The 25,526-nt window shown below is 46.2% G+C and overlaps 1 protein-coding gene across 3 annotated transcripts; it reads right to left on the bottom strand.

The window, feature by feature from the left end:
- Positions 1-1,901: 1,901 nt before the first annotated feature.
- Positions 1,902-25,526, bottom strand: GPR173 (G protein-coupled receptor 173). 3 transcript variants are annotated; one of them, XM_041742276.1, is made up of 3 exons: positions 24,530-25,526; positions 10,094-10,182; positions 1,902-4,941 (listed from the first exon to the last, which is right to left on the bottom strand). In XM_041742276.1, exon 3 carries the CDS (start codon positions 4,839-4,841, stop codon positions 3,720-3,722), a length of 1,122 nt encoding a protein of 373 aa, XP_041598210.1. In that variant the 5' UTR covers positions 4,842-4,941; positions 10,094-10,182; positions 24,530-25,526; the 3' UTR covers positions 1,902-3,719. The 3 variants fall into 3 exon arrangements, with proteins under 3 accessions (XP_041598210.1, XP_041598209.1, XP_041598211.1); XM_041742275.1 differs by lacking the exon at positions 10,094-10,182; XM_041742277.1 differs by lacking the exons at positions 10,094-10,182; positions 24,530-25,526 and adding an exon at positions 23,786-23,830.

The following is a 25,526-nucleotide window of genomic DNA, read 5'->3' as shown; positions in this document are numbered from 1 at the left end:
CTCACCCAATGGGAAAAGTACCAGTGGCTCTTAAGACCAAAAGACAAAACAAAAAAACAAACGCAGGCTCTGAGCATAATGTGCTCAAACAAAATTGGGAGAGCCTCGCTGTCGTCTTCCCCCTTCTCTGCCCTCCCCTTAGCAACTACGCACTTCTTAAATCTGCCCTTTCCCCTAACCCTGGCGTTAGCCCATGTGGCGAACCGTGATGTGGCCCCCGGAGACAGGGTTGCCCTAAAGGAGCCTGGAATTTAGAAGGCTAGGACCTATGGTTTGGGGCCAGGTTTTGACGTGGCGTTTTCATCTCTGCAAAATGGCTCTAGAAATAATCGCACACAAAAAGTAACTTTCTCTGCGTCATTAAAATGATTGCGATTCCGTTCATCTGCTACATTTTTCTAGGACTTTATATCTCTTCATCCACTGAATACTTGGTCTCCTTCCAATCTTTTCCTCACCTTTTCCCCAGTGTATGCTGTTTTTAATTGTATTTTAAATTTCGGGGGGCCAGATGGATGGTCTTTCCTGAGCCATGGTGGTAGGGTTCTGGCTTTAGGTCTGGGATTCACACCACGGGTCTGCTCCTTAATTTGTAACCCTAACCACATCATTGACTCTCTCTGAGCTTCAGTTTCCTTTCCTCTAAATTAGGCATCCTTAAGACATGTAGGAAACTGCCCATTGTAGCCTTTCTGTGGTAGCATAAAATTGGAGGCAGCTTAGAGACCCATCACCAGGGGAATGGATAAGAAAAATGTGATATATGTAGAAGATGGACCACTAGAATGAATTAGATCTACGTGCAGCAACAAGGCTGGATCTCTCAAAAACAATGTTGAGTGAAAAAAGAAACAACAAGATTTATAGTACAATACTGTTTATGTAAATTAAAACACATAACAATACCATATATTTTTCACAGATACACAGATATGCAAATAAACACATGAACGGTGAATTGGAAGGACATACATTAAATACACGAGAGTGAGTGCCTATGTGGGAGACGGGATTGGATCAGGGATGGGTGATGGAGGGTATGAAACAAAACAAAGAATAAAGGGGACTCGCATGGACCAATGATGATGTAGTGTGCCAAGAACTGAGGAGTATGGTCAACTCAATTCTGTGCACCTGAGAGAATAAGTAAATAAATAGTAAAGTGAGTGCCCAGGGAGCAAGCTAGCTGGGTAGACTCCCCGGCTTGGCTTTCCCCCACCCTGTAACATGCCTCCTCCGAATTTAGTCAAAGCTTATACCGCAGTTCCAGCTGTATACAGTGGGAGCCCTTTTCAGAAAGTCTCTCATCCCAGACTGAATAGCCCCTCCAGAAGCCATTACTTTGTAGGGGGCATTTTCTAACCTCATTAGTTCCCCCTCAACTGTGATCCCCAAATCCCAGTCTCCATTCTCCAAAGTGGTCCACTTTTAGGAGCACCTTGTGTGCGTTTTGGAGAGGAGACTGATACAGAAGTTGGAATGGTACCTGGGGGATCCAGGCTTTGGGAAGAGGTGGGGTTCTCAAGTATCCTGTCCCCCGTGTTCAGAGCCTGGGCCACAGGAGGAAGATTTTACGAGATGGAAGCCCACCCTCTTGCTGCATACATACGTACATTTTAAAAATTCTATGCTCTGACCACTCTACTTCCTACTGCAGGCACATACTTTCCTTTGTCTTCTTTTAATTAGGTACATACGTGTGTGTGTGTGTGTGTGTATGTGCTATACGTCTCCACATACAGGCATTTGCTCACATGTGTGCACCAGGCAGTGGTGCCTTCCCACACAAAGTCACACAGAAACAGTCCCATTCAATCATACCTCCCCACATGTGGTCATGCAAACAGGACACACACACACACACACACACACACAGAGTCAGAAAGAGAAAACATCCAATATAGCATTGTTCTTGTCAGTTTCCCATTTACAAAATCCAATGGTGAATCCAGGCAGTTAGAAAAAAGAAATGGAGGAAAACCCTCCAGAATGTACCCTATCTACTCCCACCCCTGTGGTCCCCCCCACCCCACTCCCTGGGAAAGGCACTCCCATCACTATCACTGAGAGAACAGGTACCCTCACCCCAGCCTCTCAGCCACTCTGGCCTGCCTTTCCAGGGCCACCCCACAGCCAGGCTCATTAATGTCTCTCCTGCCTATAGTGCCCTCCCCATTCCTCTTGGGTCAAGGCTTCCCCAGTTCTGGGGCTGTCTTGGGGATGGGGAGGGAGCTTAGGACAACAGCTTCTATCAGGAAGGGAAAGGGCGTAGATAAATACAGATCTCCCACTCCCCCAGGAAATGATAGGGGGACAAAGAATCTGGGCAAGGCCAGGCAAAAGAATGCCAGCTTAGCTCACCAGTCCATAAGAACTGGCAGTGATGTAAGCCCAGAGTGGACTCTGCCCTGGAAGGGAGGCTTGGGCTCTCCCACCTGGAGAATCTGGCTGCAGTCTGCTCCACTTTGGGTGGAGGGAGGAAGGGGGAGAAGGCTGCTCAGGGGAAGGAAGTTGTGGGCTGAGGGCCCAGGAGGCCAAGGGCTACCGAGAGGGGCCTGAGGCCCCTGAGGCTTGAAGGGGACAAAAAGAGGTCAGATAGGAATGGACTCAAGTCCACAGTGCCTTGGAGCTTATACCACTATGTGTTACACCAAGGCCACCCCCTAACTTTTCATCTTCCATAGAATAGTGTGAACCCAGGAGACAATTCTGGGGTTGAGTTCTGCTCTGACCCCAGGCACTGGGATCCAGTTACTCTGGGGAGTTTGGCTTTCTCCCTACACTTCCCTGGGGGAATGCTCCTGCCTGTATGGCACCCACATCAGCCCTAGTGGGGCTGGAGTGGATTTCCATCCTCAGGAAGAGGAGTTGGGGGCTGGGGATCCAGGAGGCAGCTCGAAAGAATGCAGCCAAGCTTGGGTCTCTTCAGCTTGAGGCATGCAGCTCACATCTCAGGTCCTAGCCTGGGCCCATCCTAGGGGTCCTTCTCCCTCCGCTTCTGGCTTCTTGAACAGCTGCTCAAGAAACATTTAGGAGGTCTGGACATGGTAGTAAGGGAGAAGAAACCAGGCTTGGGACCAGGGTTAGCTTAAAACAACATTGCACACAACATAGCAATTAAACATCTCTGCTCCCTGGGGACCCAGCACCCCCTTTGGTCCCTGTTGTAAGCAGATGAATTTCTCCCTAAACATCCAGGCCTTGCTAAAGGACCCAGGAGGGGAGGGTGCATGGGAGCAGACGGGGTAATAAGAGCTCTGGAAGTCTATTTTACAGGACAAATTTCCGCCTTCTGGACAATGTCAGAAGGAGAGACATTAAAGCAAGAAAGCCTGTCTCCTCAGCTGTTAGTAGAAAAACCTGCATTTTCAGTCTTGTTTTCTTTTTCTGAATTGTCACTTCTGAGAGAAAGAGGAAGAAAGAGAGAGAGAGAGAGAGAGAGAGAGAGAGAGATAAGAAAGGAGAGAGATTGTAGAAGTGGAGAAGGAGGCAGGGGAAGACAGGCCCCACAGAATTAGAAACACCTCTTTCCCAGTCTCCCACTCCAGGCTCCAACCCTGGGGAGGTGTTGGCAAAGGTGCCTAGATTCCAGGTGGTTCGAGGGGCTAGGGCTGGAGCTCAGAAAGAAAGGCTCCTGTGTGGGGCCCACCCTTCCCTTACTGCTGGCCCCATCACGGTAGCCATGACCTTCTCCCTGCCTGTCTGCCTACCAGCTTGCTTCACATGACACAGTAGGGTTCTCTGGGGGCCGGGGCACCTCCTGTGCCCCAGCAGGGGGCGTGAGTCCTCAGGCACTTCTTGAGGTCCTTGTTGAGCAGGAAGCAGACGATCGGGTTGACAGCAGCCTGGGCGAAACTCATCCAAACAGCGATTGCCAGGTAACGGTGGGGCACGGCACAGGCTTTCACAAACACTCGCCAGTAGCAGGCCACAATGTATGGTGACCAGAGGAGCAAGAAGAGCAGTGTGATTGCGTAGAACATACGGCCCAGCTGCTTTTCACCCTTGACCTCGTCCATGCCCAGGAGCCGTCGGCTGGCTGCGTGCCCATTCTGCCTAATACCCAGCAGGGTTGGTGGCATGGGCCCACGGCCAAAGCCAGCGATCCAGTTGGCAGCAGCCTGGCCGGTGGCCCCAGGGCCATGGAATGTCCAGTTCTGGCTGATGGCTGGCACCATCTGCACTGGCTTCATCTTGCGGTGACGATACTCGAAGAGGAGGAGCTTGCCATAGACAGCATGTGTGGCTGCCATGAGCACAGCCAACATAAGCATGAAGCCCAGCGTGTCATTGGCCTTGAAGTAGCGATGCTCAAAGATGCACTGGTCCTCCTCACGGATAAACTTGTAGGTGCCCACATCAAAGACGGGTGGGAAGGCCATGGCCACAGACAGGGTCCAGGCCATGCAGATGACAGCTGCGCATGTCCAGAGTGTCATGCGCTTGGCGTAGAAGCGGTGGTGGGCGATGGCCATGTAGCGGGTGACACTGATGCAGAATAGCATGAAGGCCGCATGGAAGCAAAAGAGCACGGCCATAAAGGCGACAATCTTGCAGCTGAGTGCACTGAAGGTCCATGAGGAGCCGTGGCGCACAGAAGCCAGCACAAAGGGGAAGCAGACAGCAGATCGTATGCCGTCAGCCAGGCACAGGTCCAGTAGAAAGTAATAAGGAGCCTTGTGCAGGGCACGCTCCTTGAGCACCAGCAGGGACAGGATGGCATTGCCTGCCAGGCTTACGCACATGATCAGTCCCAGCAGCACCAGTTTCACGTAAGCTGATGCCGATGGTGGGGACAGTGCGCCGCTCACCTCTTCGGGCTCTCCAGTAGTGTTGGCCATACTGAGGGGCGGGGACTGCTCCCAACCCTACGGGATCAGCCAGTCCAGTATTATTCGATGGGCCCTGGGGGACTCCATCAGTTGTCTTGCTCGGCTGCACCTGTAAATGGGGATAATGAGGGAGACACAGACACAGAGAGATAGAGAGATGAAGGCAGGAGAGAGCCAGAGACAAAAACACAGAGGCACAGCATGAGAAAGGAGAGAACAAAGAGAAAACGGTGACAAAGATATAAATGGATACAAATTGAGATGGAAATGGGAGGATGAGCGTGAGAAGAGATAAGAAGAAATGGAACCAGAGAGACAGGGAAAGAGGGAGAGGGAATACGGAGATAGAGATGGAGAGAGAGAGAAACACAAGAAAAAGAAACAGTGAGAAACAGATGGAAAGGAAAGGTGAGGAAGAAACAGAAAGGGCAGTGTTAGTGGCCTCTGCACTTACTCCCCGGCTGGTGTCATGCCCTGCCCCTGGCCCATTGCTCTCCTACCCTTTCCTTGCTGGGTGAAGGAGGGTACTTCACCTCTCTGGATGTCCTCTGTTACCTGTTTCCTCCATTGGTAGGTCTGTGCAGTGGGGATGTTGGTGCAGCTCTTCTCCCCCTTTACAAAGCCCCAAGGTTATGTTCTTCAGACCATTTTGATTTCTGCCCATAGTAAGCCATACATTTTACATCACAACCCCATACATATACACATGCATGCACACATAACTGAACCAAAAGTTTCACAAAACAGCACTGATCTTATGTGTGATGTACCCCATTAGTTCTATTCTATTTCATGATTTGTTTTCATTATGCTGGCCACTAAATAGGTTAAATAGGTTTTTATATTATTATTATTTATGATCTGCAGTGTGCTTAGGATGCTCAGGAAAGAGTAGGAAGACTAGTGTGGTGGAAAAGGCTAGGCACAAAAACAGCGGTAGAAAGTGAAATCACAGAGATGTCTGGAGCCAGACTGTATAGGGCTGTGGGCCATGACAAGGACTTGGGTTTGTATTTTGAATGGGGCAGGGAGTACCATGAATATAAAGATATGTGTATGCTTGTGTGCACTCATTCATTGAAAAATGATTTATTGAGCAGCTACTGTGTGCCAGGTGCTGGGGACACAGCTGTGAACCAGATAGAAAAGGATCCTGGCCCTTATGGAGCTGATATTCTAGATAATAAAGAATATATACAGGTGAGGTACAGTAGGTCAGATGATGATAAGCTTCTAAAAAGAAAAGTAGGGCAGCCCAGGTGGCTCAGCGGTTTAGCGCCACCTTCGGCCCAGGGCATGATCCTGGAGACCCGGGATGGAGTCCCACGTCGGGCTCCCTGCATGGAGCCTGCTTCTCCCTCTGCCTGTGTCTCTGCCTCTCTCTCTGTGTTTCTCATGAATAAATAAATAAAGTCTTTAAAATAATAAAAATAAAAAAAATAAATGAGGGAAAGAGGCTATGAAGTGCTAGGGGTGGGGGAGGTATACTTTTAGATGAAATGGACAGGGAAGGCTTCATGGAGGAGGTGTCATCTAAGCAAAGTCTTAAAGGTGGTGAGAGTGAGCCATGTGGATACTGGAGGGAAGAGAAGTTCAGGCAGAGGGAACAACCAGTGCAAAGGCCCTGAGGTGGGAGCACATGTGGTGTATTTGGGGAAGGCAAGGAGGCCACTATGCATGCAACGGAATGAGTGATCATAAAGTGGTGGGAGGTGAGGTCAGAAAGGTGGTGAGGCCAGATCACGTAGGCCATGGTAAGGATTGTGACTTTTACTCTGAGTGAGATGAGAGCCACGGGGGCAGAGGTGAGATGTGATATGACCCAGGATTGAAAAGGATCCCCCTTGCTGTGAGGAGCACAGGCCAGGTGGGGCAAAGGTGGAAGTAGGGAAAACTACACAGGAGGCTCCTGCAGTAATTCAGGTGAGAAATAAGGGACACTCTGTGTCCCTTACCCTGCTTTATTTTTCTTCATAAAATTTATTTCTTCTAATGCACTATATAATTTACTTAAAATTCAGTTTATTGTCTGCCTCTCCCTATTTGAATGAAAGCTCCACAAGGGCAGGGATTATAATTCAGACATTCTCCTCTAGAGGAGCAGTGCACAACGCATAGTAGGCCCTTGGACAAAGGCTGTCAAAACAATTGGTTGAGGGACTAAATGGGCTGGTGGCTCAGGGAGGGAGGCCTGGAGGCATCCAAGGAGGATTTGCTGAAAAAGCAGCCTAGGAAGTAAAGGAGTGGGAGAACACAGGCAAAGCCTTCCTGTTGTGTGTGAGCTGGAGGCAGGGGAGGGGAGTGTGATAATGTAACATTGTAGGTCCCAGAGGGAAGCTGGAGAAGCTCAGAACTACTGTTGGGGATGAGATGGCCGTGAGGTTGAAGGACAAAGGGCTGAGTGGAGCCTTTCTACCCTCTCCCTCCCAGGAAAAAAAAAAGTCACCCCTCAATACTGTTTCCCAGCTCAATCCAGCCTGGCCTGCCACAGCCATCTGGGGCCAAGCTTTTTTGATGACACTCCGAAGTCTCAAATGCAATGCCAATAGACCATGAGAAGGTGCCAGGGCAGGGGCTTGGGAGAACTGGGGTTGGTAGACGCCCTTTTAGGTCCTCAAGGCCTGATAGCTCCCACAGAACTGCACCAGCTGACAGCTGGGTATGTGTAAATGTGCACACACACACACACACACACACACACACACACACACCTTAGCCTTGAGGAGAAGAAGGGGGAAAGCATTACAGACAGAGAGAGATTGGATATAAAAGAGAATCAGGGGGATCCCTGGGTGGCGCAGTGGTTTGGCGCTTGCCTTTGGCCCAGGGCGCGATCCTGGAGACCCGGGATCGAATCCCACATCGGGCTCCTGGTGCATGGAGCCTGCTTCTCCCTCTGCCTGTGTCTCTGCCTCTCTCTCTCTCTCTCTCTGTGACTATCATAAATAAATAAAAATTAAAAAAAAATTTTAAAAAAATAAAAGAGAATCAGAGAGATACACAGTGTTCGAGAAAAGAGGTTTGTGAGAGAGAGAGAGAGAGACAGAGACATGGGGGGAAATAAACAGAGAAAGAAGAGCAGGCCTTACCCACAAACAGGAAGAGATAGAAATAGAGACAGAAAAGGGAAGAAGAGTGAGAAAAAGAGACAGAGACACACAGAGAAACAGAGCACAAGAGAGAAGGAAGGAGGGAGGGAGAGAGAGACAAGGAGAGGGATAATGCCAGGAAAGAAAGGAGAACAATATAGAGATATATAGAGACGGGTTGGAACAGAGGGAGAGATAGAGATAGGGAGAAGCAGAAATAAAGATGGAGAGAGTGGGAGACACAGAGAAACACCCTAAGATCAAGAAGGTGGATAATTCATAGCCCAGAGCTTCGGTGAAAACAAAACCAGACACTAAAATGAAACAAAACAACACAAAACAATAGCAGCAAACGAACAAAATCCTGATGTTGCCTGGAAAGCTGGGGTGGCTCTAGAAGGGAGGAGAAGGTTCTTTTGAGCACACGGGCGGCCATGGCCTGGGCTAAAACTGTGAGCGCATGCACACAACATATACACACCTGCTCGTGCCCAGACCCCCTCAGAAAGATAGGCAGACGCTCACAGACACATAGGCTACTGCTGTGGAGACCTATGGACAGTAACCAGCTCACTCACAGGGACATCGCCTTGCAAGCATGTACGTGGTCTAGGGGGTGGTCTAGAGGGCCTTCCGCAGGCACAGTATTCGGTCTGAACAGTGCATCGTCTTCAACAAAGGCGTTACTGCCCCCTAGGGGACATTTCGGAAAGTTGTAGGAGCAGTTTGGGGTGCCACAATGGAGCGCATAGGATGTCCTTCTAACGTGAAGGGGTCCAGGGCAAGGATGCTGGCCATCCAATGAGGTGTGGGGCAGTCCCACACAGCCAACACATGTCTTGAATCCGTAGTACTTTGGCCTAGTAATGAACTGAACCTTGAATAATAAGTCTATTTCGCATATAAATACAAATTTCCCCCTAGTTCAATATACCCTGCATTACCCAGGAATACAGCTGACAAGTAAGTCCAGAGGAGACTGCACTTTGTTTGGGGGAGCACTTTTTTTGAGTTAACTATTTTGAAAAATCTCACCCTTAGGCTTTTGCCTGTCATTTTCCTGCACTTTGAGCAAGGGGTAGCTTCTGATTTTTCCCCTTCCAAACCCACATTTACTCATAAGATGTTACAAGCCTCTAACTATCTTATTGAATTTCCTGGGGATTGCCATGTCTAACACATTCACATATCAAAATACAAATTACTTCCTTATAAATCACTTTCCATTTATTTATTTATTTTAGAATTAATACAACATGCAGATTGCATGAAGTACTATAAGGATTTTCTTTTGAAATTATATGTGCAGAGAGACTATATTACCTAAGAACTTCATTTCCGTATAGTAAAGGGGTGTTACAAAATATGTTACATAAAAGAGGGTGTTAGGTACGAGAGAGATGGGAATTGCTCATATACACAGACACACTCAGACACACCTATGTGCAATGGCTCATAAACCCACAATTCTAACCCCCCTAACACACACATGCACACACACACGGATGAACACTCAAATCCTGACAGATACACATACTCAAACCTACTCACACATAGATTCATATATACAATTACTCGATTTTTCAAATCTCACATAGTCAGACACAGGCACGTACACAGTGGCACACCTATATCATCACATACACTGTTACACAAATTAACACTCAAAGTCACTTACATATACCACCATACTCACATGCATTTGAACTCTGCCACATGCATACACACAAACACACACATGTATGTACACACAGACAGAATCCTCCTCAGATATCCACAAATATATCTGCATGGAGAAAAAAACAGACAAGCAAATAGCTGCTCACATATACACACATGATGTACTCTAACACACAGAGGCCAAGTGATCCAAACTCTTTCACATACATTAGCCATACTTGCCAAAACAGACATATACATTCTGGCACATGTACACACAGATACCCATTCATGCACACACTCACTTATACAGGAAAGTATACCAGCTCCAACAGACACAAAGAGAAAACATGCAATATATAACACAACCAACCACAAGGAGAAAAACTTCCCATGTATACAAACATACTATTGCACAGACACGTGTACATACACAAACTTGCTCACATTACTTGATATACACACCCTGAAACAGGTATACACCCAGAGACAAACCCACATATGTGCACATACCAGCCAATTCCTTCAGGCACAGGTGGAAACAGCAGAGTTGCTTGGCTGGTGGGCACATACCATAGCAGGGAGTCAGACCAAGAAAGATTCTAGGGGGTCAAAGGGAGATTGTAAATGCTTGGATCACTTTCTATTGAAACATCCCAGATCGTCTATTATTATTTATTTTTATTTTTGTAAGATTTTATTTATTCATGAGAGACACACACAGAGAGAGGCAGCAACATAGGCAGAGGGAGAAGAAGGCTCCATGCAGGGAGCCCGATGTGGAACTCGATCCTGGGGCTCCAGGATCATGCCCTGAGCCAAAGGCAGACGCTCGACCACTGAGCCACCAAGGTGCCCCAATTTAATTTAATTGCCTTGATTTCTGCTTCTTTAGAAAAAACTTTTTTTCCTTCTAAAACATTTCAAATATAAAAAAGTATAAACTGTAAAGAATCCAGTAATGAACTTCAGTACACTCATCGCCCAGATTCACCAATGATCAACCCTTATGGTCTTGTTTTGCCTATAACCTCACTTACTTCCCCCACTTTCCAAGTATTCTGAAGCATATCTATTATATCATTCATCTATAAGTATTTCACGGTATTTCTGAAAGGACTCTTAAAAATGTTACAATAGGGATCCCTGGGTGGTGCAGTGGTTTGGCGCCTGCCTTTGGCCCAGGGCGCGATCCTGGAGACCCGGGATCGAATCCCACATCGGGCTCCCGGTGCATGGAGCCTGCTTCTCCCTCTGCCTATGTCTCTGCCTCTCTCTCTCTCTCTCTCTGTGTGACTATCATAAATAAATTTAAAAAAAATGTTACAATATAATTTTTATTATTTCTTGGTTTATTTGCTGATTTGCTTGTGACTGGCTTTTATTTATTTTATTTTTTTTGTGACTGGCTTTTAATGTTAAAAATTAGCCAAATCTGATTCTTGGTGGGATTTCATAATTTATTTCATAATTAATTATTACCTTTTGTTTTTAGGTAAAAATATTTGTCAATAAAAGAATAAAACCTGACTGTAATTGAATTGATTCATTAAAGGGAAAGCTAGGCCTTTTTTTAAAAAAATTTATTTATTTATTCATGAGAGACACACAGAGAGAGGCATAGACACAGGTAGAGGGAGAAGCAGGCTACACTCAGGGAGCCCAATGTGGGACTCGATCCTGGAACCCCAGGATCACGCCCTTGGACCAAAGGCAGGCACCACTGAGCCACCCAGGCGTCCCAGGAAAGATAGGCCTTTAAGGCTTTGCTTCCAGAGCACTACTCTCTTAAGAATGCAGAAGACCTCAAATTTGTTTTTTTTTTTAAATCAGTTTTTGAAGATCTGCTGGCCCCCTTCAATACTTCACATTCAAGTAGATTTAAAATTTTTTGTATATTTTTTTAATTGGAGTTCGATTTGCCAATATATAGTGTAACACCCAGTGCTCATCCCATCAAGTGCCTCCCTCAGTGCCCATCACCCAGTCACCCCATCGCCCTGCCCACCTCCCCTTCCACTACCCCTTGTTCGTTTCCCAGAGTTAGGAGTCTCTCATGCTGTGTCACCCTCTCTGATATTTCCCACTCATTTTCTCTCCTTTCCCCTATAATCCCTTTCACTATTTTTTATATTCCCTGTATGAATGAATTTTTAAGATATTTCTTTTCCCATCAAAATGGGCTTTTTGATTAAAGCTGGAAAATCAGGAGACTCAGAGACTCATAAGACATATTCCCTTCCAAAATAATCCAGGCTGTCCCTAATTTAAGCAATTTAATGAGGATTGTCCCAAATTTGGATTCAGTTGCCAAATAAGCCCTCTCATCCTCACCCTAAATGTCCAATTTGTGTGGAAAAGTTATCAAAAGAAACTTCATTTCCCAGTAGGCTATGTTGATCAACTGTTCATGAAACAAACACTCTCACAAAGAGAAATATTTGGACTTTTAAAAGCATCTCAAAGGGGTACCTGGGTGGCTCAGTGGGTTAAGCATCTGTCTGCCTTCCACCAGGGTCATGGTCCCAGGGTCCTGGGATAGAGCCCTGCATCCAGCTCCCTGCTCAGCAGGGAGTCTGCTTCTCCCTTTCCCATTGCCCCTCCCCGCTGCTTGTGTGCTCTCTCTCTCAGATAAATAAATTAAATCTTAAAATTTTAAAAAATATTTTATTTATTTATTAATGAGAGACACAGACTGAGAGAGAGAGAGAGGCAGAGACACAGGCAGAGGGAGAAGCAGGCTCCATGCAGGGAGCCCGATGTGGGACTTGATCCCAGGACTCCAGGATCACACTCTGGGCCTAAGGCAGGCGCTAAACCACTGAGCCACCCAGGGATCCCCTAAAAATTTTTTTAAAAATTAAAAAAAGGCATCTCAAAATGCAAATTAAGAAACCTGGCTCTTTTATGAGATGGGTTAGAGTATTCTTTTTTCTTTTTTATTCAGGTTAGAACATTCTTAGATGGAGCTCAACCAACTAGTGACAGGGTTGCATGATTCACAAGTAAAGCTAAGATGTCCCTCCCAGTAGAATCTCAACGTTCTGCCAGGAACATTCTAGCAGTCTGCCAGGAAATTGTCCACATCATATTTGGGACCAATGGAGTAAAAAGAATAAGAAAGGGATCACTTTCAATTATTGCTACTAGGAGACACAGTGATGACGGGTCAAAGGACACTGAAATGTCACTAAGAAGATTATTGAATCAAAAGGGTTTTCATTTTATATTGATGCATCTCTAGATGTTGATTAATTGTGCTCAGCTCATAGTAAGGAAGTGCTCGGTTCATAGTAAGAAAGCCTGAAGAGAAATGCAAGAAGCACCAAAATAAACTAAGGTTGAAATATTCAAAGTGATACATGAATATTTTCTAATATCATGGAAACTCTGTATTAGTCCATGCACTGCTGCTGCTGTTGAGATGGCATGAAGTTTACATTCTGGAATTTGTTCTGAAAATGCCGAGATTCATGCACTAAGGAGAATTCATGTATAAAAGTTTGCCTGTAGGTCTAATTTCCACAATAAATGATGCTAAGTGCATTTGATTAAATCCGAGCTACCACCCACCGGTGTGTTGGATTTCTGCGAAGCTTTGGGGTCAGTACACTTTTCTCTACTGTTTTAAACCCAAGTGTTTAAGGATTTTGTAAAAGATTTATGAGCTAAAAGAATATTTTCAGCATTTTTTGTGAAAGATTCGCATTTGCAGATTTGATGCTTACTCCTTTCAACAAATGGCTCTTTGAGCATATGAATAAAGTTATAACAAAAAAATTTTTTTAAATTTTATTTATTTATGATAGTCACAGAGAGAGAGAGAGGCAGAGACATAGGCAGAGGGAAAAGCAGGCTCCATGCACCGGGAGCCCGACGTGGGATTCGATCCCGGGTCTCCAGGATCGCGCCCTAGGCCAAAGGCAGGCACCAAACCGCTGCGCCACCCAGGGATCCCATAACAAAAATTTTTTAAGACACCCGGGGCATCTGGGTGGCTCAGTGGTTGAGCACCTGCCTTTGGCTCAAGTTGTGATCCCATGGTCCTTGAATGAGTCCCGCATCAGGCTTAGCGCAGGGAGTCTGCTTCTCCCTCCGCCTGTCTCTGCCTCTCTGTGTCTCTCATGAATAAATTAATAAAAAAAAAAAATTTTAAGACAGTCAAAAATATATGAAAGTATACTGTCAAGGTTTATGGATTCAAAGCAAAATTAAAACTTAGAAGCGAGGTTATATATGATTCCCTGGGCGATATTTAGTTGGTGTTTTTAAGTTGAATACTAAAAAAAAGACTTATTTGTCTGTGTCTACTTAGGACAAAGGTTTCATCAATTATCCAAGTTCTGATTATTGTAGAGAAAGGAGTTTTAACTACTAAAACAAAACAAAAAAATCTTTGACCATTTGCTGCCACCCACTCATGCAATAAGTTTCCTGTTGATGGTGACCACTAAGAGAGAGCAGAGATCATTAGCTATTTCGAGTATAAAACCTGGGTCTTGGGGCAACTGGGTGGCTCAGTGGTTGAGTGTCTGCCTTTGGCTCAGGTTGTGATTCTGGGGTCCTGGGATTGAGTCTCGCATCGGGCTCCCCACGGGGAGCTTCCTTCTCCCTCTGCCTATGTCTCTGCCTCTCTCTGTGTAGCTCATGAATAAATAAATAAAATCTTAAAAAAAAAAAAACCTGGGTCTCTACCTGGCCATGGTAAAAACAAGTGAGTTATGAAAGGGAGGTGAAAGAGAGAGGGACTAATAAGCAGTTAGCTGTTGTGTTTCTTAAGAAAGGTTGGTACGGTGTGAACGCTTCAGAGAAACCAAAATGGCACCCGATGTCCTCAAAGCTAATGCTTTTCAGGTGAGCTTTGCTAACCTGCAGAATCATGCAGCTATGTTTCATACATTCAAGCTAATTACTGAGGACATTAGGGCTAACTGTGCCTGCACGACCACCATGGACTAAATCTTACCTTCAACACCAGGCTTTCCAAGATCAAGAAGTAGCAGGTCACAATATAAGCTTATATCTGTGTCAAAAGTACTAACGGTTATTTGTTTCATTTGTTTTGTTTGAATTTTTACCAGAAACACAGTAACTTGATGTAGAAGATCTATGCCCAGCACAAACTACATTACCAAGTCATGATGGAAATGTTCATAAATGAGTCAAATTACCATAAAATAAATTAAGGCAGTCACAACTGAAGGCTCAGAAGTGGGCATGAATGTTGACCACTACAAATTTGCATGAGTGTGAATAAAAGTTATGTTTCCAGAAGTGAGTTTAACTGTGCTATGAAAAAAATCCTGAAAAGATTTCACTTGAAAGTTGTATACAAATTCAGTATTTAGTAACTCCCCTCAAACTTTGCATTTTTGTATTTCTCATCATAATTCATATAATATAAAGAAAATATGGGGCACCTGGGTGACTCAGTCAGTTAAGCATCTGTCTTCAGCTCAGGTCATGATTTCAGGGTCCTGGGATCAAGCCCCGCATCAGGCTCCTTGCTCTCAGGGAGCCTGTTTCTCCCTCTCCTCCCTGCTCGTGCTCTCTTTCGCTTTCTGTCTCTCAAATAAATAAATAAATAAATAAAAAGAAAATGTAAGGGGATCCCTGGGTGGCGCAGCGGTTTGGCGCCTGCCTTTGGCCCAGGGCGCGATCCTGGAGACCCGGGATCGAATCCCACATCAGGCTCCCGGCGCATGGAGCCTGCTTCTCCCTCTGCCTGTGTCTCTGCCTCTCTCTTTCTCTCTGTATGACTATCATAAATAAATAAAATTAAAAAAAAAAAAAAAAGAAAATGTAAGGAATTTCTTTTCACCCTAGTACCCCTAAATCTTCTTCAGTTTACTCTAATGTGCTATATAGATATTTCACCTTTTCCATGTGCCAAGTTGGGAATGCCCTAAGACATTCACATCTAGTCACATTGCATAAACACACTAGCACACATGGACAAATATGTGCATACAAGCACACATGTACATTGAGATTCAAATTTGCACTCACATCCAGACTTATGCCAGCTTATAAGCACAATCAGGTATATGCGTATATGTACACACACACACACACACACATCTCCTCTTCTACACAGAAAGTTAGGCATGTGTGTAGGCACCCACCTACCAGCAAATCATGCAAAGATATACAAAACACGCACACACATGCACACACACAGATAACCATCCGTAAATAGAAATATAGGGGCCTAGGCAGAGAAAAACTCCCCGTACACATGGACACATGCAGACACATACATACCAAATCATATGGACCTGGGGTGCCTGGGTGTCTCAGTCAGTTAAGCATCTAACTCTTGATTTCGGCTCAGGTCATGATCTCAGGGTCATAAGACCAAGTCCCACTGGGGTCCAAGCTGGGCGTGGAAACTGCTTAAGATTTTGTCTCTTTCTGTCCCCCCTTGCGTGCTCTCTCTCTCTCTCTCTCTCTTAAGAAAAATAACCAAATTGTATGGACCTACATGCTTTCACATACAATCATGCATGCATAGACATAAGAACTGACATTCAGGCACAGGGTAAGTCGATTCACATCCTGTAGATCCAGTCCTTCCTCCACCCCAGGCTCTTATATTAAGAGATTAAAATCCACTCTTTTATACAAACTTTGCCCTGGTACACAAACATTATACACATAGTACAGACATGCTCACACTTATTGGCATATCGCTCAGGTTCACTGCTATACACGCAGAGGCAGGCAGGCAAATATAGAGCAATGCAGACTCACATATACATAGCCACATAGCCACCAATGCTTATACACAGACACAAACCCTTAGATGCACACACCCATTCACACCTATGCATTCACTTACACAACACAAAAACATACATCCTGATACATGGCCATATAAGCACAAATCCTTTATACACACACACCATCATATATAAACCTGGATACTAACCTTCTTATGTGTATAGACTCAACAGAAATTCACATGTATACTGTTTCAGCCTGACTACTACAAACCTATTTACATATTCAGATAAAAACACAGTGATGTGTGTGTGCATGTGCACAACACACACACACACACATGTGCACCCCTATGTGCAGCATACCAGCACACAGGTAACATCTGCACTCACAGGGACACACATCACCATAGATACAGATGTGTACATTCATACACCCAGGTGTACACTGGGAAATACACATGCATGGCCAAACCCCCTCCATTGACCTCCTAGACACACACTTCCTTTCTCATACACTCATGGGTTTATACACACACTGGGATACATATAAGTATAAAGCCAGTTTTATATACAATAACACATATACACAGAATCTGCTCACTTTCTTACACATACACATGGATACAGATGTGGCAAATATGCACATAGAAACTATTCCATTGCACTTGAAGATGGACACATACTATTACTTATACACCAGGCACATGCAATAATTGTAGTACTAGGTAACACTTGATATGGCCCAGAGGAGTTATGTGCCAGGCACTGTCCTAAGCACTTTTCAAATATTAACTTATCTGATCTTCACCCTATGAGATACATACTATTACTACCCTTACTTTACAAGTAAGAAACTGGCTTAATTTCTTACAAGTAAGAAGCTGACTTGCCCAAAGCCCCACAGCTAATAAATGGCAGAACTAGGATGCAAACCCAGAGCCTGGCTCCAGACAGCTTGCCCACTGAACTTACTCACATGGAGAAACACACCTCTCTCTCTCTCTCTCTCTCTCTCTCTCTCTCTCTCTCTCTCTCACACACACACACACACACACACACAAATACACACCACTCTAGCACAAACCCATGTACACATAAGCCATGTACCAACATACTTGGATACCAATAGCCACACACATGTAAGCACATACACAAACATGGATATGGTCACATTTACAGACACTCTAGCAGAGGCATATATGCCCTAGGAAAGATATACACATTCCTACACACACCCACAATCACACACCCCACCTAGATACACCCACACTATCAAACACACAAAACACCCAAGATATACCACCTACGCACCATCTGGATGAATCCACACTCACATGCAGATACACCCACATTCTCAGAAACATTCCCCACTCAAATACACCCAAACACTCTCTCACACACACTATCCAGATATACTCACATGCACACACCCTCACCCAGATACACTCACACACCCCACACAGATTGACCTATATACTCGCTTTCACACACTACCCAGATCTACACTATCTGTCTCTCATACACCAGCCAGAGAAGCTTCTTACTTAGATACACCCACACTCACACCCAGATAGGTGCACATTATCCTTCTTATACATCATTAAGACACACCCACTTTCATACATACCCAATACTGATACAGCCACACTCTCACATACATCCCATCTGAACACACTATCTTCATACACACACATCTCTAATACAAATACAACCACATTCACTACACCCAGTTACACTCACACTCTTATATGCAATATTAGGTATACTCAAACCCACAGACATCCCTAACCTAGAGCCTTCATATTTGACCCAGGTGCACCTACAATCTCACACATGGTACCATGACACACACACCATTCAAAGACACCTACACAGAGCACACTCACAAATTCCCAACCAAGTATATTCACACACACAGATACCTACACATTATCCAGAGACACCTGTTAACACACAAATCCTATCCATATATACTCATATTTTCTTTCGCTCACACACTCACATACCCCAAACACAGACCCACTCACACAGCCCAACCCAGACAAGACACGTCTACTCTCTAAAATTTATATACACTATCTAGATTCATTCCAAATGGACCGCTGATACACACACACACATCAACTAGATACAATTCACTACCCTCTAGATACATCTCCATTAACACACACACATCCCACTCAGATATATCCAATTCTAACACATGCCTTCCATTTATATTTCCCCAGACGCATCCCAGATACATCCATGCTCTCATCCCCTCCATGCCACTCAGATACACTCGTATTCTGAACACACACTTTCCACGCAGAAATGTCTCCCAAACTCTCTCACACACCCCATCCAGTTATAAACACACTCACACACATATCCAAGTACATACACACCCAGATACACCACCAAAAGCTCTTACAACACACCATCCAGATATAGTTTATTACACATTCCACCACCCAAATACACCTGTGCTTTCACCCACCATTTAGATACATTCATATTCAAACACATTCTACCCAAACTATACCCATACAACACTGTCTCACACACAGCCCACACATACCATTACACTCTCTCTCACATGCCATCCAGGTATATCCACACCTCACACACATGACATCCAGATACATCCACTCACACCCTCCAACCTAGCAAATCCCACTTACAACCATCCAAATACACCTACACATTCCTCCCACCAGATATATCCATGCTGTCACAAGCCTAACCAAACTCAGAAACTCCTGCACTCTCTTTTACACATACACAAAATCCAGACTGTCCCCCTCTCTTAATCACCATCATCTAGAATACTCACACTCCACACACACGATGCACATACACCTATAATCTCTCACACACATTACACACACATCTCATCCACATACACACCCACGTACCATCCATAGATACTCCAATTATATACACATTCACATATACCCCCATAATCACCCAGGTGTGCCCAAATTCTCTTTTACACACACACACCATCTAGATACATTCTATCATACATTTCCATTGCCTAATAGACTTATATGCTCACCCACTTACACACCATCCAGATTTACCCATACTTAAATGCTCCCACCTCATCATTACAGTCATACTCCCTCATGCACACTCTACCCAGAAACACCCATACTCTCTTTTAACACAACACAGATACATCTACACTATATAACACATACACTATCCAGACACTACACCACTCTCTCTTGCACCATCCAGATACACCCATACCCACATACTCCTCGAAACCACACATCTTCACACATATTCCCACCCAGCCATACCCAAACTCTCACTCACACCGTCCTCCACCCAAATAGGCTGATGTTCTCATAGCACCTCACAAATGTACCATTTCCATACTCCCACATTCACACTCACCCCTCCCAAATACAGCCAAATGTCTCACATACATATCTTACCCAGAAACACCCAGACTGTCTCTTACATACACGCAACCCAGATCCTTTCTCTCCCTCTCCCTCTCTCTCATTCTTTTACCAAATATACCACTTTCTATACACACACATAGCCCACACTCTGCCCACATATACCGTTACTTATACATATATATTGACATCTAGATTTCTGCCTGGATGGCATAATTTGGGTGCTCTCTGTGAAAACCATTTACCAACCTTAGACACTATACAATGCCATTTTGTCCTGGCCTCTCAATGGGGGGGGGGGGGGATGGGAAGGGAGGTCTTTGTGTTTCAAGAAATCCATTTCTAAGGTCACAGGCCCCCTTGCCTAGGAGGACATCAGTGATGATTGGTCCCTACTTCTTGAGTGTGAATGATGACAAGAATTATCCTGAGACACCCCCTCCCTCACTGCCCTGCAAAAGCCCAGCACATGGTTGAGGCCAGGGAGGTCCCAGAAAAGGGTCATGTATTGCTCAGGTGTTATAGCTTGCCATCCTGTAGGATGTCTACACAGAGCCAGATATGGTCTAGCAGGGTGCCACTGACTCTTAGACATGCACATCAGTATATGCAGTACACATAGCATCACACAGACTCATAAGTACCCTCCTTTATCACTTCCTCAGGGATTAGGGCTATCTGCATAAGCCCAAGGCCAAATCTCTCTCACTCACACATATATACCGTCAGACAGGCACATGCATAAATGCCTACACTTATCCCTATACATCAACACACTCATAGCAATGCACATTCACCTGCACTTGGTCCCACATGTGCACATCCATTTACTCTCAAACACAGGCATACATACATGTGACATAATGCCCACAAATGACATACATTCACTCACAAACACAGGTATACATATAGGTATATTTCCACATGTCCACAGACAGGCAGACTCTACATCACACCCAATGAGACAATGAACAAATATGACACACAGAGGTGAGCTCCCAAATGTAGACACACACATTCCCAGACATGACCACATAAGCATTTTCACACATGCTCACATGTGGGTGTGCCACATACATAAACACCCAGATGGGTACATGCTTGTCAATGAGATGATGTATTCACATACAGACATTGAAGCACACGTAGACGTTTATACACAACTGGGCATGCATGCCTATAAGCATATTCATATGCATATAGATATGCACATCACTCATTCCTATATGCACACACAACCAGACACGGAGACACTAATTTACTGACAAAACACACTCACACAATCATAATGAGAATGCACACTACGTATGTTCACATATGTTCATACTCATATAAGAAGCTATGCAAACAAAGATCCATTTATACCCACATTCTCAGATAGACTTGGACACACACATGCACACATGGAAGAATGCTCAAATATTCTCAGATACTTGTACGTCTTCATAGGAAGAATTGATAACACTTATCACATACACATGCAAAGGCATCCACACACACAAACATACATATGGCATGCATATACATTCACTCACACTTTTCTACAACATATGCTCCAGAATAAATATAAACATGCATATACAAATAATTAGAACTACACAAACTGGTACATTCACACACCTGTACACTCAGACAAATATAGGCAGGCATATTCACACACACACACACACACACACACTCAGATGTGCATGAACACATGGACAAATATAAAGACATGTTCACTCAAATGCATACACAGCCAGATGTTCACACATCCTAGCATACACACACACATATACACTCATGGTCACTCACAGGCATGTCCATACTCACACATTCACACTTGAGCTCAGAAATTCAAACAAAACACATACTGAGTTATGCACACTAAATATTTTGAAATGTATTCACTCATGCATACCACAACCAGACTTGCACTCACACAAACACAATCAGACATGTATATAAATGCATTCTTTCACTTATGCACACAGCCTCTTGTGCATATATACACAGGCATAGACCCCCCTCTACAGCCATACCCGTATACATAATCAAATGTGTACACATGGGCACACCCACAAAATATGTTTTCATGCACAAAATGTGTGTTCACACACTCCCCCCCCACACAATTAGTTCTCTTTATATAAGGGTGATCATCTATACTAACATTTCCCTAATTAGATGTGGACCTGTAGGTCCATCTATAGATAATATGTACTCAGACACACACAGGCATACACACAATTCAAAATGCTGGACAATCCACACGGACATTAACACAACGGCCATACTCATACGCATATATGACAGACACACCCACACAGAAGCATATTGACACACACATACCCTCCCATATATGCATGGACACACACACACACACCCTGACACTCCCAAACACACCATTCAGATAATCCTACACTCATGTGCACACATAGGCACACAGAACTTACGCAGATAAAGCTAGGCATTCACCTAACTGGGCGTGCATACCCCAGCATTCTGAAACCCTCATACTTATATGCATATAATCAGACATATACACTCAAAGACAAATGGATATCACACACATATACAACTAGACATTCAACAGGCCTGTTGGCTCACAGAAACACAGTTTTACTCAGTCTCAGAATCAAACGTGCCCATTTGCTTACACAGTCAGACATGCAAAGTCATACCTACTCCACTGTACACACACACAAGCCTACCCAGACACTCACACACTTGCACACACCATCGTGTGGTCTGGCTCACACACAGATTCATACACACCCACAATGCCCATGGACAGACACAAATACTCACAGACTGCACACATTCACAGTTACACATATATACCCATTCTTAGGCCCAGATGCATCCAAACCAGAGGCTGGGTTCTCTCCCTTCCTTATCAAATGCTTCTTCAGAAAAGTCTACTCTATACCCAGAAGCCCCACCCCTTCTTACCCTCACCATGGGGTCTTCTTGGTCTCAGACTTTCCCCTCTTCCTCCCCTGGCCTTAAGGACCTTCCTCCAGCCACCTACCCCTCACTCAATGTTTCACCACATCTCCACATCCGGAAACCAGCCAGCAGACCCCACTGCCCCCCGCCCCAGTTCAGGCTCTAGGTTAGCAAATCCCTGGGACCCATCCCCCAAGGGTCTGGCTGCTGCATGGGCCACACCCCAGCTCTACCCAAAAGCCCTGTGATCTCAGAAGCTTCAGCCTTGTCTCCAGGCACTGCCAACCACTGACCACAGGCCCAACTCTTGCCAAGTTTCCCCTCAACAGAGAGATGCCTACATCACCAGGGCCAGGAATGCTGCAGGCTGTAAGCCAGGCCTCTGCTAGCTCATGGGAGTTCAAGCCTGTGTGTGTGTGTTTGTGTGTGCACGCACGCATGCACACACAAACACACACACACACACACACAGGGGCAAGTGCAGGGAAAGGAGATTGGAGTGGAGTGGGGGTGGGAGGCTCTGCCTATAGCCACCACTCATCACCCCCTACAAAGGAAGAGTGACAACATTGAGCCCCTCCTGCCTCCCTTCCACTCCCCAACCCCCATTTAACTACCTGCTATCCTCCCTAGATCTCTTCCAAGACCCTGGAAAAGAGGGACCAGTCCCTCCTCCAAATAATCAATAACAATATTAATCATGAATAATCAGCAATATTGACTGTGAGCTTTGTTGTTGTTGTTTCAGGGCCACTACCATGCACCTCCTTTATTTGCATGCACCAACTCAGTCACCCCACACACCCATGAAGGGAGGGTTACTGGTCTCTCTGACAGATGGAAAAACTGAGGTCCAATAAGTGGCACACTCTCACCAAAGTTAGGGGGTACTTGGGGGAAGTGTCCCAGAAGAATCCATGTTCTCCACATATCAGGCTTTCCTACTCCTCCAGACATAAAGACTGCTGGCCACTGTGCACAAGGCCATAAGACCTGAGGTTCCCAGATACAACATGGGCATCAGCAACAGAGATAGAGAGCCTTAGATAGAGGCTGGGGCCCCCACTGTGGCCCCTTGCAGGTTGTGTGGCATGGTCCTGGCCTCCCCAGAGCCATCAAGCAGCCTAGGGCCTAAAAGTGCTTCCCACGCGCACCTCACTTTCCCAGCAGTGGCTTCCTCCCTTTAGCTGAGAATCACAGCAATATCCTCAATGGGGAGCGAGCACAAATCTGTGCTACCTGTAGGGAGATACAGGGGAAAGTAGAAAGAAAGGAAAGCAGGGAGGGTGGGGAGAAGGGAAAGAGGAGTGGGTGGTGGTCTGGGCTGGAATCAGCTTCTCTGTCATTGTCTACCTACCTGCCTGCTCACACACAGAGACAGAAGCACATACACCCTGCAAGCAGGCCAAAGAACCTGGAGAAGAGTGGAGGAGGAGGAGGGGGGAGAGGGAGAGGGAGAGGGAGAAGAGGCAGCTGCAGGAGGCTGAGCCTGCCTGGGGTGCAGGCATTGAGGAGAGCACTGCAAGGTTCCCAGGCATGCCTTCCAGAGTCAGCACACTAGGGAATATTAACACAGCTTCTCACCCCAAAGCGACCATAATGATCAAAACAGACCCTGTGTGGGGTGTGGGGAAACAGGTGGTAGTTCCTCTCTCATGGGACATTTGGGATTGGGGAAGATGGAGATGGCTGGAGGACTCTCCAGGCTTGGGTGCCCAAGTAGTCCTTGTGGTAAAGTGGGAATGGGGGGTGGGGGACACAGTAAGTAACACAGAGAGAGAAAGAGAAAAGGAGAGAGAGAGAGAGCACGGCAGTGATGGAGACTCTGAAATATATGTGGGGAGACAGAAGAGAAGTCTCGGCCTCCCATCCTTGGTGGAAAGATGCTGACTACTTACCTGGGTTCTCGCAGCAGGGCTGTGTTGGAATCCAGGGAGGGGGTTCAGGCTGTCTCAACCACGATAAAACACTGCCCAGGCCACATTGTGGGACCCTCAGTGATCTGGCGGCCAGTGGCACTCCTGCTTCTGTTGCGTGGATATAGCAGCCGGCGGGTCTAAAACGCAGACATCAGGGGAAGCAGGCACCGAAGGGGTGCACCAGGCAGGATTGGGGGTGTTGGGGAACACCAGGGGGGCAGCACATAGCATTGGGGTGCCCAGCTAGCTGGCAGGTGAGGGTCCAGGCAGGTGCTTCTCCCACTACACACTCCCACCCCCATCTTCATGCCACCGCCAAGCTGGGAGGGGGGCCAGCGCTGGCCCCTGCCACCCGTCTGCCCGCCTGGCTGCCGGTCCCCCCTCCCCCGCCCCGTCTGCCTGCTGGCCGCCGCCTTTTGTCCTCAGAAGACACGGTCCCCGCGGGGCCTCTGCCAAGCCTCTAGCAGATGCTCAGGGGCCAAGGCTCCTCTCTGGGAGCACTCTGGCCATGGCCTGGGAGAGCCCCAGGCTGGGGGGCTCTCATCCAGGCTCACCCCGCTCCCTGGGCCTGATGGGGATGGGGAAAAGGTGCAGGTCTACAGCCAGAGGCAGCAGCAGAGGTGGTGTTGGGGAGGGGATGGACGCCAGAAAGAGGGGGTGGGGTAGAGAGAGAGGCTGGCCTGATAGCTGTGTCCCGGGTTTTAGATCCGGGTTGAGGAGGGTGGCTCAGAGCATCCGAGGGGGGGGGGTCCAGATGCAAAACGGGGGTAGTGTGGGTCTGCCGCAGGCATGCTCCTGGCCTGGGAACCACCCCGGCTCACGCAGATCCAGGTCCCAAGATGTTGGGGACACCCAGCCTAGATGGGACATCAGTGGGGAGCCCAGGGCTTTAAGCTGGACCCCATCCGGGCTGCCAGTCCCCCCTCTCCTCGATTTGCACGGTCCCTGCCTCAGGGGCGGGCGGGGGAGGGAGGCA

This window comes from Vulpes lagopus, chromosome X (assembly GCF_018345385.1).
Source record: "Vulpes lagopus strain Blue_001 chromosome X, ASM1834538v1, whole genome shotgun sequence".
Taxonomy (NCBI): Eukaryota; Metazoa; Chordata; class Mammalia; order Carnivora; family Canidae; genus Vulpes; species Vulpes lagopus.
The sequence above is the reverse complement of the archived record's forward strand: the minus strand, read 5'-3'. Positions and strand labels throughout refer to the sequence as shown.